The 19,158-nt window shown below is 38.9% G+C and overlaps 1 protein-coding gene across 2 annotated transcripts in view; it reads left to right on the top strand.

Moving 5' to 3' along the window:
• Positions 1 to 19,158, top strand: part of LOC135206751 (alanine--tRNA ligase, mitochondrial-like) — a 55,440-nt gene that overhangs the window by 17,426 nt on the left and 18,856 nt on the right. For both annotated transcript variants that reach the window (XM_064238244.1, XM_064238245.1), the window contains exons 5-11: positions 8,018 to 8,209; positions 8,321 to 8,465; positions 8,563 to 8,696; positions 9,201 to 9,413; positions 10,080 to 10,840; positions 11,027 to 11,139; positions 11,250 to 11,498. In XM_064238244.1, coding sequence (XP_064094314.1) covers positions 8,018 to 8,209; positions 8,321 to 8,465; positions 8,563 to 8,696; positions 9,201 to 9,413; positions 10,080 to 10,840; positions 11,027 to 11,139; positions 11,250 to 11,498 — 1,807 coding nt within the window. The remainder of the gene's footprint in view (positions 1 to 8,017; positions 8,210 to 8,320; positions 8,466 to 8,562; positions 8,697 to 9,200; positions 9,414 to 10,079; positions 10,841 to 11,026; positions 11,140 to 11,249; positions 11,499 to 19,158) is intronic.

Here is a 19,158-nt window from a genome sequence, read left to right as displayed (position 1 = left end):
TTAGAAAGCAGCAGTACTTAGGTCTAACAGGATTTAGTGTTGCCCTTGATGTGGTAGCCGAAAGGCTTCTACAAATTATTAACCTGTTATTTAATTATCTGAGTAAATTTAATTCGACTGGCATTTCACCAAGCTTAATTTTCTTTTCAAAGCAAAGAAATCCGTTACAACCTATTAAATATGTATGCAGATAAAGCTTTCTGACAGAAACCTTCATATGTGAAGTGAAAGACATTTTACATACACACACTACACTGAAGGTGGTCTAGAGCAGCTGTTCCCAACCTTTTCAACTTCACAGACCAGTCATGAGAGTACGAAAAATTCTGCGGACCAGTGCATACATCCAGGCATACACTGGCATTTAATTAGTCCAAATAATCATAAAAAACAACCAAAGGCATAACAAATATACATATCATCTACATATTTTATTTATTTTTTTTAGCAATTCAAATTTCTATGTGAGAATGGTGAGTAATTATAATGTATATTATATGTTTCACATTATAAAAAGTAAATTTATTAAAAAAATTCCAAATCAAATGCAATAGTATTGCAAGGAACCATCAATACACCAAAATGTAATATTTCATATTTAACAAATGAAATGAGAAATAGGCCTACATATATAAGCAATAAAAGATACACTTATCCAAATCATGCTTCATATTTTACCATTCAAATTCAAATTTTATATAATTTCATGTTTGTGCAAAACTATTATAATTCATAATTAACTGATTCTTGAGTGTATTTAACCCTCAGAAATCCAGGAGGGACTAAGTATAAAGGCAATCAAAAACACTTATTAGCTAGCTTAACCAGAGTAGCTAAATTAGAGAGATTTCTTTGTTAGCTTTGCTGAGACAAGTTTCTCAAGGCGTGGTTCAATGTCACTAAGTGCAAGACGAAGTGACAATTTTATATTCAGTCTGTTTCTATATTTAGTCTTTATTGAAACCAGTACCGAGAACCCTGCTTCACACAGGTAAGTTGAAGAGAATGGCATTAACAGTTTCAAAGCAATGACACTTAGTTCAGGAAATTCTCCACGGGCATGAATCCAAAATGCAGGTAATGTTATACTACTTTTATACAGAAATTCTAATCCCTTAAAATTTGACAACTATTGCAGTGAATTCAAATTTTTCTTATTTGAGTCTGAGAAAGGATAAGTAACAAGTAAAGATATTTGGCAAACCAGCAAATTATACACCATGGACCACCACTGGTCCGTGGACCATAGGTTGGGATCCACTGGTCTAGAGACCACGAGGCTGGAGTCTTCTGACCTTAGCCTAGGCATATGTCTGACATCAGAATACAATGACTGACACTGACATAGTCTCTTTGTCTTCTGCCCTCGAAAATTTAGGCCGAGGCCACAATATACATAATGCATATCATTGGTCTCGAGACTAAAAGGCTGGATTCTTCTGACCTCGGCCTAGACCTACATCTTGAGCTGGACGTACATCAATTGACTTATTAACTTGGTCTCGGGTTCTATGTCCTTGATGATTTAATCTGAGGCCGCAATATATTTGACGTGTTTTAATAGAGACTAAACACTGTTCTGCAGTGTTGAAGTCTCCAGTATATAGATAACTACTTACTGAAGAGCAAGCAGCATTGAAGTCTCCAGAAATATGGACAACTACTTAACCCTTATTGGATGGGTAAATATATTGATATGCAGCTAATCAGATTGGGTAAACTTTGAGGTGGGCCAATTTACCAAAAAATGCATCACTGGAAAGAGGAAGATATGCAGGAATATGGATAATTGCTTACTGAAGAGTAGCATTGAAGCCTCCATGAATATAGATAACTACTTACTGGAGAAAAGCATTGAAGTCTCCATGAATGTAGATAACTACTTATTGGAGAGCAGCATTTAAATCTCCAGGAATATGGATAACTTCTTACTGGAGAGAAGCAGTGAAGTCTCCATGGCTGTAGATAACTACTTACTGGAGGCAGCATTGAAGTCTCCATGAATGTAGATAACTACTTACTGGAGGCAGCATTGAAGTCTCCATGAATGTAGATAACTACTTACTGGAGAGCAGCATTGAAGTCTCCAGGAATATGGATAACTTCTTACTGAAGAGAAGTATTGAAGTCTCCATGAATGTAGATAACTACTTACTGGAGGCAGCATTGAAGTCTCCATGAATGTAGATAACTACTTACTGGAGAGCAGCATTGAAGTCTCCAGGAATATGGATAACTTCTTACTGGAGAGAAGCATTGAAGTCTCCATGAATGTAGGTAACTACTTACCGGAGGCAGCATTGAAGTCTCCACAAATGTAGATAACTACTCACTGGAGGCAGCATTCAAGTCTCCATGAATGTAGATAACTATTTACTGGAGGCAGCATTGAAGTCTTCATGAATGTAGATAACTACTTACTGGAGGCAGCATTGAAGTCTTCATGAATGTAGATAACTACTTACTGGAGGCAGCATTGAAGTCTTCATGAATGTAGATAACTACTTACTGGAGGCAGCATTGAAGTCTTCATGAATGTAGATAACTACTTACTGGAGGCAGCATTGAAGTCTCCATGAATGTAGATAACTACTTACTGGAGGCAGCACTGAAGTCTTCATGAATGTAGATACCTACTTACTGGAGGCAGCATTGAAGTCTCCATGAATGTAGATAACTACTTATTGGAGAGCAGCATTTAAGTCTCCAGGAATATGGATAACTTCTTACTGGAGAGAAGCAGTGAAGTCTCCATGGCTGTAGATAACTACTTACTGGAGGCAGCATTGAAGTCTCCATGAATGTAGATAACTACTTACTGGAGGCAGCATTGAAGTCTCCATGAATGTAGATAACTACTTACTGGAGAGCAGCATTGAAGTCTCCAGGAATATGGATAACTTCTTACTGAAGAGAAGTATTGAAGTCTCCATGAATGTAGAAAACTACTTACTGGAGGCAGCATTGAAGTCTCCATGAATGTAGATAACTACTTACTGGAGAGCAGCATTGAAGTCTCCAGGAATATGGATAACTTCTTACTGAAGAGAAGTATTGAAGTCTCCATGAATGTAGATAACTACTTACTGGAGGCAGCATTGAAGTCTCCATGAATGTAGATAACTACTTACTGGAGAGCAGCATTGAAGTCTCCAGGAATATGGATAACTTCTTACTGGAGAGAAGCATTGAAGTCTCCATGAATGTAGGTAACTACTTACCGGAGGCAGCATTGAAGTCTCCACAAATGTAGATAACTACTCACTGGAGGCAGCATTCAAGTCTCCATGAATGTAGATAACTACTTACTGGAGGCAGCATTGAAGTCTTCATGAATGTAGATAACTACTTACTGGAGGCAGCATTGAAGTCTTCATGAATGTAGATAACTACTTACTGGAGGCAGCATTGAAGTCTCCATGAATGTAGATAACTACTTACTGGAGGCAGCATTGAAGTCTTCATGAATGTAGATACCTACTTACTGGAGGCAGCATTGAAGTCTTCATGAATATAGATAACTACTTACTGGAGGCAGCATTGAAGTCTCCATTAATGTAGATAACTATACTCTGTTTTTTCCATCTGTCCATCTGCCTGTGGTGTTTGAGTATGGTAACACTGCGTCCCAGGCTTTAGATGGTTACATTCAGCTTACATTCAGCAATTATAATAATATCCTATTTCGAATATTAACGGTGTAATTTGCATACAGTAAATTATTAAAACACTTTTCAGTTGCAAATGCACACCCAGATATCCTTTTATTTACCTAAAACTTACACATAGCATAACTATATAAAGCCTGGGACGCAGTGTTACCATACTAAAACACCACAGGCGGATGGACAGATGGAAAAAAACAGAGTCTACTTACTGGAGGCTGCACTGAAGTCTCCACAAATGTAGATAACTACTTACTGAAGAGAAGCATTGAAGTTTCCATGAATGTAGATAACTACTTACTGGAGGCAGCATTGAAGTCTCCACGAATGTAGATAACTACTTACTGGAGGCAGCATTGAAGTCTCCACGATCTCCAAGAATATGGATAACTTCTTCCTGGAGAGAAGCATTGAAGTTTCCATGAATGTAGATAACTACTTACTGGAGGCAGCATTGAAGTCTCCACGAATGTAGATAACTACTTACTGGAGGCAGCATTGAAGTCTCCACGAATGTAGATAACTACTTACTGGAGGCAGCATTGAAGTCTCCAAGAATATGGATAACTTCTTCCTGGAGAGAAGCAATGAAGTTTCCATGAATGTAGATAACTACTTACTGGAGAGCAGCATTGAAGTCTCCAGGAATATGGATAACTTCTTCCTGGAGAGAAGCATTGAAGTTTTCATGAATGTAGATAACTACTTACTGGAGGCAGCATTGAAGTCTCCACAAATGTAGATAACTACTTACTGGAGGCAGCATTGAAGTCTCCCCGAATGTAGATAACTACTTACTGGAGGCAGCATTGAAGTCTCCAAGAATATGGATAACTTCTTCCTGGAGAGAAGCATTGAAGTTTTCATGAATGTAGATAACTACTTACTGGAGGCAGCATTGAAGTCTCCAGGAATATGGATAACTTCTTCCTGGAGAGAAGCATTGAAGTTTTCATGAATGTAGATAACTACTTACTGGAGAGCAGCATTGAAGTCTCCAGGAATATGGATAACTTCTTCCTGGAGAGAAGCATTGAAGTTTTCATGAATGTAGATAACTACTTACTGGAGGCAGCATTGAAGTCTCCACGAATGTAGATAACTACTTACTGGAGGCAGCATTGAAGTCTCCCCGAATGTAGATAACTACTTACTGGCGGCAGCATTGAAGTCTCCATGAATGTAGATAACTTTTTACTGGGGAGACTTCAATCCTTCTCTCCAGTAAGAGTTATCTACATTCATGGAGACTTCAATGCTGCTCTCCAGTAAGTAGTTATCTACATTCATGGAAACTTCAATGCTTCTCTTCAGTAAGTAAAGTAGGCGCCGAAAGTCTTTACACCCCAGTGCAATTTAGGCAAACGCATACACACGCGCACCTTCTTCGACCTGTAAAGGAATGCAAAAATTTAGTAAAGATATTGAAATGGTGTGTCAGTTTACCTTAGACTTTCTAGTATTTGGTAGCACCAAATTTGTTCTCTTTAGCTGCCTTCAGCCGTCGGGGAACACTTTCAATGAGGTGCTGACAGATCTCTGGTTCGATACTGTTCCAAGCAGCGATGATGGCGGCTTTGAGTTTCTCGATATTGGAGCAGTCAACCTTCTGCAAACGTTTTTTAATGATCGACCACAGATTTTCTATGGGACTAAAATCAGGGGAATTAGGGGGCCAGTCACTTAAAAGCTCCACACCACAATCCTGCAACCAGTTCCTAATCAATGGCGTTGTGTGGCACCGTGCGCCGTCTTGCTGAAGAATTGAAGCACCTGTCTTCTCAAAGCTCCCCTCTAAAATATTTCATTCTTTAGCACAACGTAATAAATGTGCTGGTTCACTCGTTCATTATTTTCAAATATACACAATTCCCCAACTCCCTCATAACCCATAGAACCCCATACCATCAAAGTTTTGGGAAACTTTTCACGAGGACGAATAAGTTTGTCACTGCACTTGTTAAGGCGGGGACTTCGCCAAACTTTCGTTGAGGTGCTTGCCGAGCAATGGAATGTGGATTCGTCAGTGAACAACACTTTTCCAGTTATTAACGTCCCATTTACCAAATCTATGAAAAAAAAACTTTCGTTTCTTAATATGGGCGTCAGTTAGCTTGCTCTTCTTAGGAGCCACAACACTCTTGAATCCCAACTTGCATGACAAGTAAGTCTGTAAAGTACGTACTTTACACTTTCCTAAAATTTCAGGGTTTTCTTCCCTGAATTGACGAGCGCTGTGTGAAGGATTAAGCTCTGCTTCCCTTCTCAGTAGCGAAATAGATCGTTCAGACAGCAACGGGGGCCTCCCAGACTTCTTGGCGGGAAGGGAAAGGTACATCTTTCTTCCCTGACGCCTTGTACCGCGCAACAATGTTCTGAACTGTTCGACGCTTCAAATCCGTCTGCCGCACAATTTCAGCGGTATTTAACCCTAATTCAAAACACTGAATGACCCTTACACGATCATCCCTAGAAGTATAACGACCCACCATTACGCATAAAGGCACAGGGATTGGCAACACAAGGGCAACACCACGAGACTAACAAATCCTGACAGGAGTGCCAGCAAAAAAAACCGACTTACACCACGGCTAATGAGCTACTGATCAGTTATTGTTTCCTTAATCAAGGACACAGTGGAAATACAATAAAAGGTGCCAATTAGTCATTTTTTCTCTCAGGCATTTTCGTGACTGATATGGAGGATTCTTTAAGACGCTGAAAGTCTTTACGCAGCCTTCAGGGGTGCAAAGACTTTCAGCGCCCACCTTTAGTTATCTACATTTGTGGAGACTTCAGTGCAGCCTCCAGTAAGTAGTTATCTATATTCATGGACACTTCAATGCTACTTTCCAGTAATATTCATGGAAACTTCAATGCTACTCTCCAGTAAGTAGTTATCTATATTCAAAGAGACTTCAATGCTGCCTCCAGTAAGTGGTTACCTATATTCATGGAAACTTCAATGCTACTCTCCAGTAAGTAGCTATCTATATTCAGAGACTTCAGTGCTGCTTCCAGTAAGTAGTTATCTACATTCATGAAGAGCGCCTCCTATACTTTTCTAGTCAATATATGCTTCGATATGTGAGTGTTAACTTTTCTACCTAATTCACTGGTGCTTCAGTCAGTGGAGAAGGCGCATCAGGCAACCGACCCCTAATGTACGGATAATGGTGGGAAAGAGGAAGACTACTATATCCTATGTATTCTTAATCTAAAACTACAACAGTTTGTTGCCAACTTTGGTAAATTTTCATAATCATTACAAGTCTTCTTACATAAGCTTGCAAACAAGCTTACAAAGAATCATAAGCACCATGTTAGAGGTGATAATTGCAAGAAATAGATCAAACTGAATGTTCACACCCTCAATACAATATATATTGGTTTAGCGTAAGATAATACTTAGTAAGTGATAAAAATGAAATTGATGAAATAAATTTATTGAAACCTTTCACATAAAACAGCAGGAAATGATTCTCAAATAGTAACACTCACTTATGAAGAAGTAAACACAAGTATTTTTATTGCCACACATAAAACAAAACAAATGATTTATGAGGGAAATTCCTCATAATACAGGTATTGATGACAAAATTTAATTCATGTACAGAAAACTTAATTTCTGATGGTTTCATAGTAATTGAGTGCTACTTCTTTCATTATTCACCTTCCTATTTCAGATATTCTTTAGTAAGTGATGAAATGTTTTATTTCATACAAAATGTCAGTATTTTTTTTATATAAATTTTATGTTTTGTAGAATGTGCAACATTACTGTAGGCAGATATCCCACCTCCTCCTCCTTTGTTCTCCATTAGGAGGGTAGTACCTCATGCGGTGCACTGTATGTATTATTAAAGTTTTTGCAGTATCCCTTCAACCCATAGCTGCAACCCCTTTATTTTCTTTAATTGTACATACGTACCTCCATTCATACTCTCTTTCTTTCATCTTACCCTCTACCCTCTCTTTACAGTAGATTCATAGTGCGAATGCAAGGTTTTTCCTCCTGTTACACCTTTCAGACCTTTTTACTGTTAATCTCTGTTTTAGCGTTGAATCACCTCATAGATCCCAGTGCTTTGCCTTTCTCCTAATATTCTATTCTCCTCCTTCATTCAAAGGGAGAAGTGTGGCCACTTCATACAAAACATGCAGAATTGTAGATGATTTTTTTTATGTAAAATTGTATTGCTATACTCTTATAAATAATGCTTTTAGAAGACGCAAGTACAAAGTATATACTGAAACTAGAAATATAAAAAATTGCCAACAGTATCTTGTATACTATATTGACCTTTAGACTCTTGTATTGCACACTGGCTAATATTTATTTTATTTTTCAGTGTACATGAAAATCGAATCTTACCTTTTGGGATGAAAGACAATTTTTGGGAGATGGGCATACATGGACCTTGTGGGCCCTGCACTGAAATTCACTATGATCGACTTGGTGGTACCAGCGCACAAGATAGAGTCAATCTTGGTGTTGAAGACATGATTGAGCTATGGAATATAGTTTTTATGCAATATGAAAGGTTGGGATGAAGTTTATTTTATTTTTCACTTGCACAGAAATAACTTTGCTTATTTGATCTTTACTTGTTTTCTGTTTCCTACCTATATTGTAAGCTATATTTTTTTTACAGGTTAAAAGATGGTACCTTGCAACCTCTAAGTACTCATCATGTTGATACTGGAATGGGCCTAGAGAGAATTACTGCTGTTTTGAATAGTAAAACATCAAATTATGACACTGATCTTTTTCTTCCAATATTTGAGAAGATTCAAAAGGTAATATTACTTTACACTGCATACTGTTAATTGTTAATACCGTGGGACCAATTGCAACTTCTAATGAAGTTTACTCATTGTGGAATATTTTCAACAGATGAGTGGCAAAGCAGCATATGGAGGGCACTTTAGTGAAGATGGGCTTTGTTTAGACACAGCTTACAGGGTCTTAGCAGATCATTTGAGGATGACTACAGTTGCCCTTGCTGATGGCCTTTTCCCAGAGGACAGGTATTGAATTTCTGGCTATCATTTATGTTTTTAGCTAATATGTATTGCAGTTTTAAAGATTTCTTTCCTACATTGTACATTAAGATAGGAAGGAGTCCTAATGTTTGATTTTTGTGTCCTAGGTTATATGTATATCAACTTCTACTTCACAAATATTGAAGACATTAAATCAGAAGTAGGTTGGCATTCTGGTAAAAGTTAACTGTTGACTCCCGCTGTTTGCGGACTCACGATTCGCAGATTTTTCTATGGACTGTAGATGTATACCCATTTTTTGTGGAAAATTCGCCTGTTTGCTGTATTTTTCACTGATAAGTATTCACAAAGACTTAGCCTACCGATTAACATCACTTAGGCACGAAAAAAAAGTGCTTCACTTCAACGGACAAGCGGTGTTAACGGATGACCCCCCCCCGCGCCTTTAGTCCGTTAAAATGAGCTTTCACTGTAGTTAGATTTTTTTATATTCAAAAGGAGTAAGCCGAGTTTAACATTATATTTCAGCTACAAACTTCGTCGTGTTATGAGGCGAGCCATCCGTATTAGCAGAGACACATTTGGTTTGGTTCATCACAATAACTTAGCTGATTTAACAAATATTGTGGCCGAAAGCTTAGGAGATACTTATCCTGAGCTTTGGAGTCAACTAGAAAGAGTTCAAGTAATTTTTCAGCAAGAAGAGGAACATTTTCAAGAAACTTTGCATAAAATATCAAAGTAAGTTATACTGTACAATTTTATTTCACAATTAGTGTTTAAGTAACTACAGGCAGTCCCCAGTTATCGATGCCAATACATAGTTAGTGAAGGTAGTTTAAAAATTAAAAAAACTGGATGTCAAATAACAGGCTGCTGGTCTGTTTGAGGAAACAGATTATGATAAAAACATATCCAAAAGGTATTAAGCAGATTTACATTCTACAAAAATCTCTTTTTGTATGTATATGATTAAATGCATGCTTTTACATAGAAACTATTTTCCATATATATATATATATATTATAATATATATATATAATATATATATATATATATATAGATATATCTATATATATATATATATATATATATATATATATATATATATATATATATATATTAGTATTAGTATTAGTGTTTTATGGTTCTGAGTTAATTGGTTTGAGATCTTTTTCTTCTCAGGTTAATCCACAGTTGGGGTTGCTTTTTTCAGTGAACCTTTTCCAGCTGTTTCTGTCATTAATAGCTCATTCCATAATTGTTTTCTGGCAGATGTTTTAAGGACAGATGCCCTTTCTGGCTTCAACCTGATTAGGGATTACCCTAAGAAGAATAAGAAGTTTGATACAATTACATTGAAACTTGAGATTATAGAATAAACATTTTAGTAAATTTTGTTTCCAGAGAGTGGAGTAGTATGCTTTTGCAGAATCATTCACTAAAAGTTTTCTCGGATGTTATTAGTCCTGGACTGTTGAATGGTTTAAAGGATGTAATTCCTTTGATTGAGGAATTGAAAGACAGCAATTCAAAATTTCCCGAGGACATTGCTTTGAAACTTATTGAAGCTTATGGTGTAAATATAGATACTGTTGAGGAACTGGCAAGTTTGTATAACCTTAATATTGACTTGGAAAGTATTCTGGTGACGCTGGAAACTACCAAGATACAGAGAAAAGTTTCTGAACAACAGAAGTGGGAAGCTAGTAAACTGTACAGCAGTGCCTCAGTGCTCAGTGAGTCAATTTTTGAAAACTTGCCACCTACAGATGACAGTGCTAAGTACTTATATAAAATTATAAATGGGAGCTATTCATTTATGCCATTGGAAACTACTGTAATATCATTTATAAGGGATGGAAAGCTAACTCATTCAGTTCATGACAAGGAAATTATTGGCGTTATCCTGGATTCTACAAATTTTTACTATGAAGCAGGAGGTCAAGAAGGGGATAAAGGAGAATTAGTGAGTGGAGATGTTCGAGTGAATGTGAGATATGTTGAAAAACTTGGCCATATTATAATTCACTGGGGCACCTTAGAATGTGGAGAATTGTGTATTGGAAAAAAATTAATGGCTTCAGTTGATCCAGACTTCAGACTTGGGTGTATGCAGCACCACACAGCAACGCACCTCCTTAACAGTGCTGTCAGAGCAGTAACCGGTAAGAAATATTCCTCTCAAGTTAAGATGCGATTAGTTTAATATTTTTGTTTATTGTGCAAATTATTTATTCTGTAAAAGCTTATAATCTTTGGAAGCACTGGTGATTAGAGATGTGGATGGCTGTAGGTATATCTGGAGACATTCCAGATTTTATTGAAGATTAGTTTACTTGGTTTATTTGTAGGTGTATCTAGCCAAAGATCATCACACGTTACCCATGACCATTTAAGCTTAGGAGTCCGGACGTATCAAACCATGGATTATGAAAACATTGAAAAGGTTGAGAAAATTGTGAAGGTAAGTCCTTAAAAATAGATGTACAAATGATTAGTAAATGATATGAAAAAATAAAGCAGCAGAATAATCTGTGTTAAGTTAATGTTAAATTTATGCCATCAACATTTCAGATGTGGGCCAATGAAAAGTGTCCTATATCCAGAAAGACTTTACCAATAACAAAGTTGCTGCAAGAACCTGGGGTAGTATTCCTTCCTGGTGAAGTATATCCAGATAATGTACATGTCATAACTACAAGCTTGAATGCAAACTTGAACTCAGGTGGAAGGGAAATGTCTCAAATATTATCCATGGAACCTTGCTGTGGCACTCACTTATCAAATACTGGGGACATTGGCAGTTTTTGCATTACTGATGTTGTAAGTATTACATTTAAATATACTAAAACTGTGGATATCCACCAAATGATCTTATACAATTTAAAGTACATTTTGCACATTGTGAAATACAGTGGTCCCCCCGTATTCGCGGGGGATGCGTACCAGACCCCCCCGTGAAAAGTTGGAACCCGCGAGTGTTTGGAGCCTCTATGAAAATGCTAAAAACAGCCTATTTTGTTAGTTAAAACTCAAGAAAAACCCACTAAAAATGTTCATACTTGGTTTTTTTAATAGTTTTATCACAAAAAGTGCATTTTATGATGAAATTCATAAAAAAAACCAGAAATTTGTGGATATTTATCATAGAAAAATACCGCGAATGCGCAAATTTTCTGCGAATAATGCAGGGAAATGTTCCCCAGAGAAATCCGCGAATGTGTGAGTCCACGAATCTGGAGAACGCGAATACGGGGGGTCCACTGTACAAGATTTCCACCCCACTCCTATGTTAACCACCAAGTTTCATGAATACCTGTCAAGCTAAATCTGCTTCTAAGAACTTGAGTCTATCCTATAAATCAATCTGTACTTCTGCAGATCCTAATATTAACATATCCAAAGTTTTGGAATATTTTTTTAACGATGCTACACTGAAATACGTTTGCACAGTAACCTATTGACTTCCTAGAAACTTACCCATCAGCAGTCTCTAAGCAGTCAAGAAATTTACCACAATATAGATGTTATTTTCCATAATTCTAGTAGCATAAAACAAAACTAGTATACTAGTAGTTTTCAAATTCATTTAATGCATACAGTATTTTGTATAATCTTTAAATTAAGCCTTGCTATTTACATATTCTATTTTCTGTTGCTATAATTAATTGTCATTAGGAAAGCAGAAAATAGCAAATTATTTTCCATTATGTTTTTTTTATATGGGCATGCATTCAGATTTATTTGCATTTACATTAATGCCAATTTTGTCACTGTATTTTTCATGTTTATCTTATCCTACTTTTCACTATATGTCAGCAAAACTAAATTTTGTTTTTAGTTTTGCTAGTGTAACTTACCCATTAATTATATAGCTGTAGTTTCTACTTCGACGGCAGCTTGAATTTCTAAAATTGCGATTAAAACTTCCTTCAGTATCATTGGTGGATAGGCTCCCTCCACTCACTGGGGGGAAGAGGAACGACTACATGAAAATACCTCAATTTTGTTTCTGCCGTCCTAGAACTAACACGTTATAGGAGAGTATCTTGTTTTTCCATTGGTTTTGATCTTGTTACTTCACTGCAGTGAAGTATTTGGCCATTGAGCCGCTTTTTTCGTTAATATTTTAGATTGAATTTGTTGTGGTTTAATTAAATTTTTTATTAGTTGTTTAATTCTTGGGTAATTTGTGTAACAGCCAGCTTTTCTCTCATTGAGAATTACTGATCAGTAGTTAGTTTGGCAGTTCCGTAATCAGTTCCCTGACTTTTGTTTTGCTTTACTTGATTTTTAAAAAATTGCTTCTTTGTTTAACTCATTATTACGTTTTAGGTATTGCAGCAAAGGCTGCAATATTAGATTAACCAAAGCTTCTTGTGATGTGCATACTATTTGTGCTTCTTGCAGGGGAGATCTAAAGAGGTAAGCACGGAAGTGTCTGTTATTACCTTTCCAATTTCAGATATTTCATGTATCATGAGTCCTCCTGCTTCTCCTTCACCTAAATCACGATCGTCGGAGTCCGACCGCTTTGCCAGTCTGGATAATAGGATCGATAAAAAATTTGTGTTGATGGTAAGTACCATGATTCTTAATGGATAAGTGAACAAAAGTGAAAGTGGTGATTGTGGAGGCAGTGGCTGCCCGACCCACCGATGTTCCTAGGCATAGGTCACTGCCAGACTCCCCTAAATCAGGAAGGAGGTATACTGGAGGCCCAAGGGAGGTTGACGGGGTCTCCCCACGGGTTGTCGCCCCCTCAGTTGAACCTATGCATTCCCAGGTTGCGACAAAGTCTTTGAGAGATGTCTCTAACATTCACCGTCTTTCATCAAGCACAGGAACACCTATCCCAGATTCGTGCACCACTGGCGTTATTCAAGGGAGTCACGCCCATTGAAGAGACACCCCTCTTCAGTGGAGCACTCTCCACCACCTTTTAAAAGGCATAAGGAACCTGAGAGGGACCCTCAGCCTTCCTGCAGTTTTTGGGACAGTCCCGGAAGCCTGTCTCCCGATCAAGATTATCAGGATCATCAATATTTTGTGCCTAGACGAAGAATGTCGGTATTGAGGCACCCAGAAATGCCCGAGCACCCATTAGCGCCACCTTTCTTACTATTTACACAAACGCTCAGTAGCACCTGATTGCCTAGTAGCTTCCAAGCGCCCATTGGCACCATCTTCACGCTACTCACACGAGCGCCCAGTAGCACCTGAGTGCCCATTGGCGCCATCTTCCCGCTACTCACAAGAGTGCCTTCATGCCCTGAAGTGCCCGAGTGCCCATTGGCACCAATTTTCCACTACTCACAAGAGCACTCAGGAGCTCCTTCATGCCCTTGCACCCAGAAGTGCCCATGCGCCTTGCTTCTGGGCACCCAATAAAAGACATACCTTTCAGATACCTTCAACGATGGATGGAAGTGGACCCTTCTATGGAACCAATCTAGCAACAAATGAAGAATATTAGAGTTTTACTAAAGAAACCCCCTCTAACGAAGACAACATTGGAGTCGACGATGAGGATGCAACCTTCTACGGACGAAAAGGAAGTAGGACAGAATAAGCCAAACACAGCTTTTTCAATACTTCTAATGTATTTTTTGGAGGCTTATCTGGATTTCTTTTCTCTTGCGGCTCTATTAAAGCTGCAATCATTTAGAATGGGCAGTCCCTTGGACTATTTGAGATTACCTAAGATGGTTCTCGCCTAGTCAGCAACAAAGTCTTAGAAGACGTAAACGTCTGGCTTTCTGACAAGAGGATACAGGGAAAATCCTCCTTTTGTATTCCTCAGCTTCCTGACAAGAGGATATAAGGAAAGTCCTCCTTTTGTATTCCTCAGCTTTCTGACAAGAGGATACAAGGAAAATCCACCTTTTGTTTTCCTCAGTTTCTGAAGAGTATAAAGGAAAATCCTCCTTTAGTATTCCTCAAATTTCTGACAAGAGTATACAAGGAAAATCCTCCTCGTATTCCTCAGCTTCCTGACAAGGGAATACAAGGAAAATCATTCTTTTGTATTCCCCAGTTTGCTGACAAGAAAATCCTCCTTTTGTATGTATTCCTGTTTCTGAAAAGAGTATACAAGGAAAAATGACAAATTTTTAACCAAATGGTATTTTTCATAATTAACAAACCTGAGGTCTTAACATTAGGATAATACTAGGCCAAGTTGGAAACCGGTAGAATTAATAAAAAAACTTGTGAGATCCAGGGACTATTGGCATCTGTATCAGGTCATGGGGTATTATAGTTCCCAGAATGCCCTCGGCGTCCTGTAACCTATCAGTTACTCTTCCAACCCAGTTTAGACTGTTAAAGGGGTGGTTCGAGGTGGGCCTTATCTGTTAGAACTCAGGTTTGTTAGTTATGAAAAATACAAATTGGTTAAAAATTTGTAATTTGTTTATATACAAAACAAACCTTCGGTCTTAACATTAGGATAGACTTACTTATTGGTGGGAGGTAAGTCTCTATAACCGACTAGGAGTTTGCCACCTTTATCCATTTCTGAATAGATGTATTCTAAGACAATAGACTATTAACCTTTGAACCAAAGATATATGAGAATCTATTGGTTTCCCTCTCTGGGTGTTTCATACAATGCCATGGCTTATTGCATTACGGAAGTTGGAGAGCTATCCATTCTTGTAATCCACTCCTGTCCCTGTACCTGGATCTATTATCACCCCACTCCTCCTATTATTGAGAGGAGTGTGTTGCTACTAATAAGTATCCTATACTCTAGATTATCTTTACAGTATGGCTGTAACCCTCACCTGCATCTAGTCCGTTCCAGCTCATGATGGTACTCTCCCTCTTACTGCCCATAGGTACAGGAGTAGTTAGAAAAGTAGTAAAGAAGGAAGACCAGTCATCTCATTCATTCTACTTTCGTACCTTCATCTTAGACTAGACACTAACTGACCCGCCAGGGGTACCAGATGAGCTGGTATACCACTTGTTGGGCAGCCACCACTGGACCCAAGGAAAAAGTGTCCAAGGATCTATGGGCAACATCTTTTAAATAAAAGGAAGTGAAAGTTGTTTGGCATCACCAAATACCAGCTTTCAAAATCCTCTCCACAGACATATTTTTCTTGAATGCCAAAGAAGCACTCAAGCCCCTGATGTCATGAGCTCTAGCTCTCTCCAGGGTATTTGACCATCTGTCTCTTGTCATGTATGCATTCCTGATCGTTTCTCTCAGCCAAAACGATATTGTGTTCCTAGACACTTCCTTCTTGTACTGTCCTGTACTTACAAAAAGCCTTTGGCATCCTGGCCTGAGATGCCGCGTTCTTCTTAAGTACACTCTTAGTACTCTGACAGGGCATAGCAGCATTTCTTCAGGATCATTGTCCACAAATTTTCCCAGAGAAGGTATGGAAAAGGAGTCGAATCTGCCATCCACTACTGATGGGTTTTGAGTTTTGGCAACGAATTCTGGGACAAACTCGAAAACCATAGACTTCCAACCTCCGAACGCTTTGCCATATATGACAGACCATGCAGCTCCCCCACCCTTTTGGTTGAGGCTAGAGCCAATAGGAAAACTGCCTTCAGGGTTAAGCTTCTATCTGTGGACTGTCTCAATGGCTCGTATGGGGGTTTTGTAAGGCTACTCAGTACCATGGTCAAATCCCAATCTGGGGCTTTTAGTTCCTTAGGGAACAGGATTGCTCAAAACTCTTCATTAAAATAGCCATCTCCCATGAAGAAGAAATGTCCACGCCTTCCGTCCGCAGAACTGAAGCTAGAGCAGCCCTGTATCCCTTTACAGCAGATACAGACATACGTCTCTCTGTCCTGAGATAGTATATATCAGAAAGTCTGCTAACTGTTGAATAGTGGTTCTGAGTGGAGACAAGTTCCCTCTACGACACCAATCACAATATGCGGACCATTTTCCTTGGTAGACAGCTGCTGATAACCATCTCATATTTCCTGCCATCTGTGTTGCTGCTTTCTGAGAAAAGCCTCTCGCTCGCAGGAGATACTGGACAGTCTCCACCCGTGAAGTGATAGGGACTGCACCGACTGGTGGTACCTCTCCACGTGTGGTTGACATAGTAGGTTGTTCCATGGAGGTAACTCTCTCGGCGCATCTATTAGGAGTACCAACAGGTCCGGAAACCATTCTGCCTTTGGCCACAATGGGGCTACCAGAGTCATCTTGATGTTCTGAGACTGTATTACATGGAGGAAATGCGTACACATCCATGGGTGTTGTAGCGCATCTTCTGCTACTGCCTCTGCGTCCGGGACTACTGAACAATGCACTTCCAACTTTTTGTTGTACCTGGTTGTGAATAGGTCTATGATCGGCCTTTTCCACAAGATGAACAATCTGTCCACCACTTCCTGATGCAAGGACCACTCCTTTCCTAGAATCTGGTCCCTGCGGCTCAATTTGTCAGCAATTATGTTTCTTTTTTCTGGAATATATCTGGCTCTGATGTCTACTAAGTTCTCTACAGCCCACTGATGAAGTTGAACTGTCATCAGGTGTAACTGTCGAGATACTAGGCCTCCCTGCTTGTTTATGTAAGCTACTACTGTGGTGTTGTCTGATATCAATACCACTGATTGCCATACCCCGTGACCTGGTACAGATGCCAATAGTCCCTGGATCTCACTTTTTTTTATTAATTCTACTGGTTTCCAGCTTGGCACTAGTATTATCCTAATGTTAAGACCGAAGGTTTGTTTCGTATATGAACAATCCTCATTTCATATTCCTCGGTTTGCTGACAAAATGATACAAGGAAAATCCTCCTTTGTATTCCTCAAATTCCTGAGAAGAGGATACAAGGAAAATCCTCCTTTTGTATTCCTCAGTTTGCTGACAAGAGAATACAAGGGAAATCCTCCTTTTATATTCCAGGTGGTGGTACTAGTCTGATAGATTCGGCACGTCTGTCTTTAATTCACCCAAGGTGATGTTGTCTGGTGCAGAAATCGATCACTTCTAAAGAACATCCTCAACACTCTGGAAGTTTTAGTTTTATTGATTGGTCGATCAGAGTTTAGGAAAGAAAGTAAGAGGCATCTCTCCTTCAGCTGAAGGGGTATCTGATGACTGATTAAAAGTCATTTATTGGTCTGACAAATCAATAACAGATGCTTCCCATGATTTGGTTTCCTTGTTTTGCCATGGGAATTTTTAAGAAAAGGGAACTATGGTGTTCTTTCACCTCTAAGAATGTAGCTTCTAATCAGAGGTCAGCTGTTTTTCTTGCCTTTGGACAGGCAACATGCTGTTTCCATAAGAGGTGGCGAATGAGATTACTTTAGAATTGCAGAAATAACCACAGAAAACCTGCTAGCCCATTCTACAAGACAGCCAAAACTGCGCCATTGTAAAGATCACCCTTTCGAGGAAGGAGACAGAGACAACAGGCAAGGGCGAGAGGTAGTGTTTTTTTCTTTTCACAACCGGTCAAAACGTCCGCTATAAAGACACCAACAAAGAAGTTAAAAATGCAGTCCTCAATGCGCCCATGGGAGCAGGACTCCAGCTCTTTTGGAAGAACTGCGGAGAAATAGGGCCTGAACCTTGGATAGTGCAGGTTTTAAAGGTAGGTTACTCAATTCCATTCACAGAGAAGCCACCTCTGGTGGACACTCCAATCGTTTTGACAGCTTACTCCATGGGATTGGGAAAAAATTTGTTGGGCCTTGCAGTAGTAGTATTCATTAATAAATAAAGGGTCAATAGAAAAAGAATACAACAAATATCATTCTGGGCTCAGCTCGTGTCGGCCTATGAAAGTAATCCTTAATATCATCTTTCTAGGTAAAATATCCTAAAATTACCAGAGAAAAAACAAATTAAGAAAAATGTCAGTAGGACTGACTCGCTCACTCTTAAAAGAAGTGTCGGTATGAAATAGGGGCGGAGTGTGGAACACTACCACGAGACAAACACCAATTAGAACTTCCTATCAGAATCCCCCTAAGAGAGAGCCGATACCAAACGGGCGATGCAGCCTCTACTACTACTACTAGAGGACGCCACGGACAGCAGCGCCCCTAGCGGTCATCCTTAATTTTTAGCACCAGCATCTTGACGCAGTTTTCTCTCGTGCTGTTTATTATTCTGGATTTATCTCGTTTTCTACGATGGAACGTTCAGCAATTGCCACGGCTAAGTTAAGTAACTCATAAGTAATATTTTATCATAGTTTTATTCTTCCGGGTACCAGTATTTTCCTTTTATAGGTCATATACGGTTCCCCGGTTGTCTCGTGGCGGCCATGCTGCCTCGTAAGAATTCCCGGTCCTCCATACTGGGACTTCTTATACTTATGGGCTTATTTTATCACGTTCATTGTTTTACATCGAGTTTTAGCTAGTTTAGCCCTCTTACCATTCTCTTAGCTTGGTATTTAGGGCTATCATTATTTTATTCTGGCCCAGCATCCCGGCTCTTGCTCTACATCGGCTATCGCTGGCTCCGAGTAGGCTACTG

Source organism: Macrobrachium nipponense, chromosome 31, assembly GCF_015104395.2.
Source record: "Macrobrachium nipponense isolate FS-2020 chromosome 31, ASM1510439v2, whole genome shotgun sequence".
In the NCBI taxonomy this organism is placed as follows: Eukaryota; Metazoa; Arthropoda; class Malacostraca; order Decapoda; family Palaemonidae; genus Macrobrachium; species Macrobrachium nipponense.
Note: the sequence above shows the minus strand (reverse complement) of the source record. Positions and strands in the feature narration are given on the sequence as shown.